Source organism: Heteronotia binoei, chromosome 9 (assembly GCF_032191835.1).
Source record: "Heteronotia binoei isolate CCM8104 ecotype False Entrance Well chromosome 9, APGP_CSIRO_Hbin_v1, whole genome shotgun sequence".
NCBI classification, from domain to species: domain Eukaryota; kingdom Metazoa; phylum Chordata; class Lepidosauria; order Squamata; family Gekkonidae; genus Heteronotia; species Heteronotia binoei.
This window is the reverse complement of record NC_083231.1, coordinates 25,060,157-25,068,992: the sequence shown is the minus strand read 5'-3', so window position 1 is coordinate 25,068,992 and position 8,836 is coordinate 25,060,157. Positions and strand designations below refer to the sequence as shown.

The window sequence follows — 8,836 nt, the reverse complement described above, 5'->3', positions numbered from 1 at the left end:
TTCAGAGTCTCAGAGTGGTCACAATCTCCTTTATCTTCCTCCCTCACCACAGACACCCTGTGAGGTGGGAGGGGGGGGCTGAGAGAGCTGTCACACAACTCTGCTAGAGCTGTGGCTGACCCAAGGCCATTCCAGCAGCTGCAAGTAGAGGAATGGGCAATCAAACCCAGATAAGAGTCTACACACTGAACCACCATGCCAAACTAATAGAAATAAAATGCACAATGGTATCATCCAAAAACCATCCCCCCCACCCCCACCCCCGGTCCATGGAAAAATTGTCTTCCACAAAACCGGTCTCCGGCCGTGAAGGTTGGGGACCGCTGACCTAGGGCATGGAGGATGTTCAGAGAAGTAGCTTGACACAGCCAGCCTCAGCCTTTCAGTCCTGGTATTCCAAGGAGATCTCCCATCCAAGTATTTGCCAGAGTCGGCCCTACTTAGCTTCCAAGATCTAAGAAGATCGGCTTAGCCTGGGCTGTCCAGGTCGGGGCTCTGAAGATGTTTTTCAGTCCTGCACTTGGCTATTGCATAGGGTAGAGCAGTCAGAAAATGCAGGTCAGAAAACAGTCATGAGGGCAAACAGGCCATAGAGCAAAGCACAGGGGTAGGCCACCAAGAGCTGCTGGCCTTCCATCGCCAAAGCCGAAGTGAATATTTTGGAGGCAGAAAGACTGCACCATCCGATAATGATTAGTGCCAGCAGCGTTCCTAGAATCCCCCTGCAAGAAACGACAGCAAAAGGGAAAACGTCATTAAACACCGTTAAAGAGTTTTAAAAGCAAACTCAGCAATAATGCCAACTGCTGGAAAGGATGCGTGTTGGAGGGAAATTTTATTCACTGCTGGTGGCTTTGCCCCAAAAGGAAGCAGCCCCGTGGCGCAGAGTGGTAAAGCAGAAGTACTGCAGTACTGTGGTCTGAACTCTCTGCTCATGACCTGAGTTCAATTCTGACGGAAGCTGGATTCGGGTAGCTGGCCCAAGGTTGACTCAGCCTTCCATCCTTCTGAGGTCGGTAAAATGAGGACCCAGCTTGCTGGGGGGGAAGTGTAAAAGACTGGGGAAGGCAATGGCAAACCACCCCATGAAAAGTCTGCCATGAAAACGTTGTGAAAACAACGTCACCCCAGAGTCGGAAACGACTGGTGCTTGCACAGAGGATCTTTCCTTGCCCCCAAACCCAAAATTACTGGGCCCTTTAAGTGGCCAAAATATCAGGAATTGTAGGATGTTTGATTCCACTTACGCCAGAATTGATACTCTTACATCTTCGGCCAGAAAATTTCTCCACCCTGTTACATAAAGACTTCATATCATTGTTACTACTTGCTGGAAAAATCTTGTTGGCACAGAAATGCAAAAAAAAATTTACCCCTTCAATTGAGGAATGGCATGCAAAAGTCAGAGATTTAATCGTACAAGACAAACTGTCAACACAACTATTAATGATGGAATTGTCAAATTAAAAAAATAACTTAATAGAGAAATGGTTTCCATAACTTGAATATATAAATTCAAAAGCCTCTGCAGAGGAGGTACTGGCTCCTGAATTGCTGGACTTTATTGTTTTATAAATGATGAACGATACTGTGGATTTATATTTGTAATGGATTTTGTATATGTGACTACTACAATACTTCTTTTCAATTGTACAAGGACAGTTATTTTTGTTACAGTAAAATTGTTTTTGCTAATCGCATGCAATGAGAGGCAAGAGTTAGCAGCAAACTGAAATAACACAACAGTATGGCAAATCAATCAATGGAATTGGGGGGGGGGGGCAACTCACTTGTTACTTTGAATGGAAAGAGTTCTATAATTTGCAGCTTTAAAGGAAAAAAACCCCTGCTATCTAATTTACTAGGACTGCAGGTCAAACAACCAGAAGCTTTCAGCAGGAAAAAAAAGAAAAGAAAAGAGGACAATATAAACATCATTGTAAAACATGCATTATACAATCTTGATGCAGGCATTTCTGCACTACAGCCTGCAGCCTGGTTGGCTCATGCTGGTTGTAGAATACTGAGGTGGAAGGAAGGACTCCACCATTTCTGAGTGCAGGCGGGAAATTCTGAAATATTCCCTTGGGTTAAAAATACCTCTACAAGCAGAAAATGTACACAGCCAGCAAGGAGACAGCACAGAATATTTCTCTCTGTGAGCTAGCTTTTCCTATGTGTATGTTTTTGACCATCCACACTCCTTTCCAACTACCTCATTCTCTTGAATGTGCGAACCAAGCTTTCTGTCGGCTTTATAGCAGTTACACTAAAAGGTCCGCCAATTCCAGATTTGGATATTCCTGGAAATTTAGGAGTGGAGCCTGGAGAGGAACTTCAGTGGGGTTTACTGCCAAGGCAGTAATTTTCTCCATGGTAACATATCATTCCTCCTTGTCCAAATGGATTGCTTGCATAGAGAAGAAAATATCCACCTTAGGTTTATCTATGGATTCTCTATACATGCTCCCTTTTACAAATGCATATTATCTAATAAAATGCAGAATCTTAGATATAGAATTGCAAAAACCAAATCAGTGCTGCAAATACATCTTGCTCCCCTTTGAATTTTGGAATTTCCCCAATTATTGGTCTTCTTATCTATCAACTCTCCATGTTCCACAGTTGCGTAGAGCATTTACTCTTGCCAGATGTAATACTATTCCATCAGCAGTTACATATGGTAGATATAAAAAAAATCCCACTCTCATTAAGACTTTGTACATGCAAGTTATAACAAGTTGATTTGTTGTCCCATATTCTTCTTTACTGCTCCCACTATGATACTCTACGCCTTAGGTTTCTAGACCCAATTCTGCTCAATATGACAAATTGCTCAGATGCTGCAAAGGTTTGTCATCTTCTGAATGACTTGTCATCTGAAATAACTGAAAAGGTTGCTTTATTCTTGGATATGGTAATCAAGGATCGGTTGTCCAATGTATAGCTGTATGTGACTGGTGTATTTTGTTATTTCTGTATCTCTTTTTGCCTTATTTATAATCTGATATATGCCAATAAAGGCTTGTGCTTTTAGTCTAGAGATCAGCTGTAATTCTAGGAGCTCTCCACCTGGAGGTTGGCAGCCTTATTCACTAACTCCTGTTCACCAAAAGAGTCCTGGGAATTGTAGTTTGGACTGATTGTTCCCTTATTTAGAGCTCCCAGCTCCCCACCTCCATTGGAAACACACTTGTGGGATCAAAGGACTGAGGGACATTCCCTAGGACTAATTTTTGTAGAAGCAACAGGGTTGCTTCCATTTCTTTCATCACTTATTACTTTCATTCCCCACTCCCCTTGTCCCACAAGCTGAAGGCAGTAGCTAGCTGCAATTCCATCAATACCTAATGAGTCTGGGTGGCTTTGGGAAAACAAAAGAGGGCAAATTACAAATAACCTGTTTCTACTTCCTTGCATTTTTTTGTCCTTGTTACTCCTCCTTCCCCCTCTCGATGTTCCCTCAGTGACACACTTTGCTCAAATTCATTTTCCCATGCCCATTTTCATTCACTCACATGCAAACACCACAGGGGGCTAACTGCACATCACACTGGAAGTCTTATAGTGGGAGATTCCCCCCCCCTTTTTTTAAACAATAGCTTCAGCAGGCCCCAAATGTGACACTAGGGAAGGCAATTCAACCCTTTCATCCACTGTATTATTCCTAGGGTGACCATAATGTCTGAAGGCCAGCCAGGGACACCTTGGGGGGGGGGGGGTGGAAGGTAGGGGTGTAGGCCGAAGGTAGGCCGAAGCAGCCTGTCACAGGTCGAGATGCAGGACAGGAACCCGGAAGTGACCGACAGGCTGCTTCAGCGTGCCGATGCGCCGGCCCCCTGGGCCCCACAACGATGGGACCGATGCCACAGGGACGGGCTCGAAACACTCTATGACCCCTCAAAAGAACAGCAGTCTAGCTCGCTTCCCCCGAGCCCTGCCACCATAAGCCTCAAGGGGGCTCATTTTGCGGCATCTCCCGGCGGGAGGGTGGCATCCGCACGGGACACATATCAAATGAAAGAGGGGGCGCAGGGCTATCAGAAACAGCCGGCAGAGGGAGTCGCGAGACCACCCCACTGGGGGATCCACACCCCGAAAGTGATGAAGGTGGCGCAGATAGAGCCAACAGAGCAAACAGGACAAAATAAATAGGCTGCATTATGCAGCACAGTTGAGAAAGTGCCTTATCCCATATACTGATGAAGTAAATACAGGATCTGAGAACAAAATTGCACCAGAAGACACAAACACAAAGCTCCCTTACACTGAATCAGTGCTTGGGTCCACCAAAGTCAGTATTGTCCACTCCAGTCACAAACACAAAGCTCCCTTACACTGAATCAGTGCTTGGGTCCACCAAAGTCAGTATTGTCTACTCCAGTCACAAACACAAAGCTCCCTTACACTGAATCAGTGCTTGGGTCCACCAAAGTCAGTATTGTCTACTCCAGTCACAAACACAAAGCTCCCTTACACTGAATCAGTGCTTGGGTCCACCAAAGTCAGTATTGTCACATAAGAACATAAGAGAAGCCCTGTTGGATCAGGCCAGTGGCCCATCCAGTCCAACACTCTGCGTCACATAAGAACATAAGAGAAGCCCTGTTGGATCAGGCCAGTGGCCCATCCAGTCCAACACACTGTGTCACATAAGAACATAAGAGAAGCCCTGTTGGATCAGGCCAGTGGCCCATCCAGTCCAACACTCTGCGTCACATAAGAACATAAGAGAAGCCCTGTTGGATCAGGCCAGTGGCCCATCCAGTCCAACACACAGTGTCACATAAGAACATAAGAGAAGCCCTGTTGGATCAGGCCAGTGGCCCATTCAGTCAGGAAGGGAGGAGGGAGGGAGGGAAGGAAGGGAGGGAAGGAAGAAAGGAAGGAAGAAAGGAGGGAAGGGAGGGAAGGAAGAAAGGAAGGGAGGGAAGGAAGGAGGGAGGGAAGGAAGGAAGGGAGGAGGGAGGGAGGGAAGGAGGGAAGGAAGAAAGGAAGGAAGGGAGGAGGGAGGGAAGGAAGGAAGAAAGGAAGGAGGGAGGAAGGAGGGAGGGAGGGAAGGAAAGAAGGCCAGCCGCCCCCCCCCGCCAGCCGCCCCCCCCCCCCGCTTTTGGCTTACCTGGATCCAGGGCGGTGGTGGCCTCTCCTCCGGGCTGCTGGCGGCGGCTGCGGAGGCCGGAGAGGCCGGCGCTGGTCTCTGGAGGCCTCCAGGGACCAGCGCTGGCCTCTCCACGCTGCCTCCGCTGGTCTCTGGAGGCCTCCAGGGACCAGCGCAGGCCTCTCCACGACGCCTCCGCTGGCCTCTGGAGGCCTCCAGGGACCAGCGGAGGCCTCTCCACGAAGCCTCCGCTGGCCTCTGGAGGCCTCCAGGGACCAGCGGAGGCCTCTCCACGAAGCCTCCGCTGGCCTCTGGAGGCCTCCAGGGACCAGCGCCGGCCTCTCCACGAAGCCTCCGCTGGCCTCTGGAGGCCTCCAGGGACCAGCGCCGGCCTCTCCACGAAGCCTCCGCTGGCCTCTGGAGGCCTCCAGGGACCAGCGGAGGCCTCTCCACGCTGCCGGCGCTGGCCTCTGGAGGCCTCCAGGGACCAGCGGAGGCCTCTCCGCTGCCGGCGCTGGCCTCTGGAGGCCTCCAGGGACCAGCGCCGGCCTCTCCGGACCCCGCACGCGGGCGGGGAGTGAGGCAGCCAGCGTCCCTGCGCGTGCGCACACCGCTGTGCGCACGCGCAGGGACGCTGGCTGCCTCACTCCCCGCCTTCCCTGCCCGCGCGCGCGGCCCGCCGGCTCCCCGCTGGCTATACCGGGACTTTGTAATGGTCCCGGTATAGGCAGCCCGGGAGCCGGGATTGGGTGGCCAGAACCGGGAAAGTCCCGGGAGACCGGGACGGTCTGGCCACCCTAATTTTTCCAGTGGTCCAACCTAAAATGGTTTCACTATTATGTGCCCGATTGGTGAAACATACAAAATATCTGTATGTCCACAAGGGACTTATCAGGTTAGAGCTACAACATAGCAGTGGAGAAGGGTTAGTACTCGTATTTCAGTCAAAGTCTCTTACTCAGGGGACCAGGAGGGGAAGAGCATCAGCCAATAGAAGAAAGAGAGGCTTGGCTCAATAGCTCTGCTGTGTGATTGAGAGAGCCTGGCAAAGCAAGCTCTCCCTCCCCCTTCCTTCCCAAGGGAGGAGCCTCAGACAATGGAGAAAATAGAGGTTTTGCTCTGTAGCTCCTGTGTAACTGAGCAAGCCTTACAAAGCAAGCTGTGATGCAGAAGGAAGTAAGACAGAGGGAGAAGGATGCAGATGACAGCCAGTTGTTTGGGGGCCTGATAGGAACCCTCTGGGAGCCTGATTTGGCTCCCAGGCCTCAAGTTTGACACCATTGCCCTAGCCAATCTAAAAGAAAAGTAATTCTTAACAAACCTGCCCGTTTCAGCCTTTTCGAAACCTAGGTCCTTAAACTGAGCTTCAGGGAGGGATGCTTGCAATCCCAGCTGATGATATAGCAGCTGCTAGAAATGGCAATGCCAGTTTGCCAGAAAAGCGACAGGGGGAAGACAGCTGAAAATCAGAACTAAAAGTGTTCCATCCCAGTTCCATCCATACAGAGTACAACAAACACATCCCAAGAACATACACATACCCTGTACCTTATATAGACAAGATTTCCAGGGCAGGATCCAATGTAAGCTATTGCTTTCTTGGATAAGATTGATTGTTACAAAGTGTTCATGCTTCCAGACCACTAGTTTTAAAGTTTAATTTGCGACTAATTGCTGCTTAGTTTCTACATGCACCAGAATATACCCTTGCAGGTATCTGAGCATTTCTATATGGCAGGTTCAGACTGTCTAAGATAGCTGAGCTCTTTAAGAGGGTGTTAATTTTCATGCATAGAAGAGTAATTGTCCTGAATCTAGAGTTTCAGTCCCCTCTCAGGTATCGCTTCCTGATAGTCACCCGTTGTAATGCATTCCTTTTATCATTCGCCGTCGGAAATTAAATGTGATCGTTTTTATTACTGTAAGGCTATAATTGTGCGAGGAAGGATGGGATAGAAATGGAAAGTATAAATAAATAAAAAAGTGTTGCTGTTGGCAGAATCTTGGATATATTCTGACTTTCAAACACTACTTTGATTGAAATAAGGTTTCACTTTCATAAGAACTTTCAAGAACCATTTAATCAGCTGTACTGAGTAGTTGGATAGCTGCAGAAAGAAGCAGTTGTGGCTGCTTTTTTAAAAAAATAAAAAACCCCTCTGCTGCACTGTATTTGCATTGATTGTTCCAGTGGTTTTCAACTCATAGGTCAGGACCATCAGGTGTGCCCTGCCAGGTCACAAACTCCTATAGAATAGCAAGCAAGTTTGATCACAGCAGAAGCCAGCAAAAACAATACAGATAAAACCAATGCCCGCTACAGTAACCCATATAAATTGTGCTGAGAGAACAAAAGTAAACTTGCTACGATCAATTATAAAACATACATACATACAGTTAATAATGGGATTAAACATTTTAAAAACTACCAACTAAGAGAAAGAAAATGCCTAGTTCTGCTTGCAATCCAGCCAAATTTAGCTAATTTGAGTATAACCCTAGGGTTCCTATCATTCAAAAGATCCTTCAGTTGTTGCAATTTTTGATTAAGAGTGATAGGCAAGATTGCAGGAAAAGGAAGGATTTCACGATGAATGCTGTACACCTTGCAGTCATACAAGACATACGCTAAAGATTCTATCCCTTCATTACAGCAGGGGCATATACAATCTTCAAAAAGTATTTTGTTATAACTGCCCTCCAAGACTGCAGAAGGGAGGGTGTCCCACCTCATGAGGGTAAAAATTCTCCTGTACTCATGATTTTCCAGCTGGTCTAAGGATGGAAGAGGAAAGGTCCCCTGTGCAAGCAGCAGTCGTTTCCAACTCTGGGGTGACATTGCTTTCACAACGTTTTCACGGCAGACTTTTTACAGGGTGGTGTGTCATTGCCTTCCCCAGTCATCTACACTTTCTCCCCAGCAAGCTGGGTACTCATTTTACTGACCTCGGAAGGATGGAAGGCTGAGTCAACCTCGAGCCGGCTATCTGAAAACCCAGCTTCCACCGGGGATCGAACTCAGGTTGTGAGTAGAGCTTAGGACTGCAGTACTGCAGCTTTAACACTCTGCACCAAGGGGCTCTTTTTTTTGTTATAAGTATGGCATGGGTGCTATTCTATTAACAGGTTCTAAAAGGGCTTGCCATTTTGAGATACTATTAAGATCATTCTGTCTGGCAATATCTGATATTCTCTGTTTCACCAGCTCTCTGGCTTCATTGTATGTAGGAGAGCTAAGATATTGTTTTGTAAGACCAAAATAGGGAAGTTTTTCCTCTATGACCCTAATCCATGGTGGAATTGAGATATCTTGGAAGATTAATCTTGTCGGCCTCTTAGAGGAAAAGATTAATTTCAGCCAGTACTGTATGGTCATGATCCAAGGCCTCGCCTCCACTTAATACCAGTTTCTATCCAAATCAAGGTGTTCAGAATGCCCTGAGGTATCTGAAGAACTGAACGCAAAAATTTAGATTGAACAATTTCCAACCTTTTGGGTTTTGTGGTGATATTAATTGGGGCACCGTATGTAAGTTGGTTAAGTACTTTGGCTTTAAACAACCTGAAGGCTGCTATTACATATCTGCCACCCTTGTTCCAAAAATTTTTTTTGATTGCTCCCATGCTCCTGTAAGCTTTTAAAATAATTGCATTCATATTGCATGATCTTGTACCATTTGCCTGGAAGTATACCCCCAGATATCTAAAACTTGAAAACTTGTTCTATAGGTTTATCAT

The 8,836-nt window shown here is 47.1% G+C and overlaps 1 protein-coding gene across 1 annotated transcript in view; it reads right to left on the bottom strand.

Moving 5' to 3' along the window:
• Positions 1-539: 539 nt before the first annotated feature.
• The window catches only part of YIPF7 (Yip1 domain family member 7), a 40,525-nt gene continuing 32,228 nt past the window's right edge, over positions 540-8,836 (bottom strand). Inside the window, exon 6 of the mRNA XM_060247300.1 lies at positions 540-722. Coding sequence (XP_060103283.1) covers positions 560-722 — 163 coding nt within the window. The 3' untranslated portion in view covers positions 540-559. The remainder of the gene's footprint in view (positions 723-8,836) is intronic.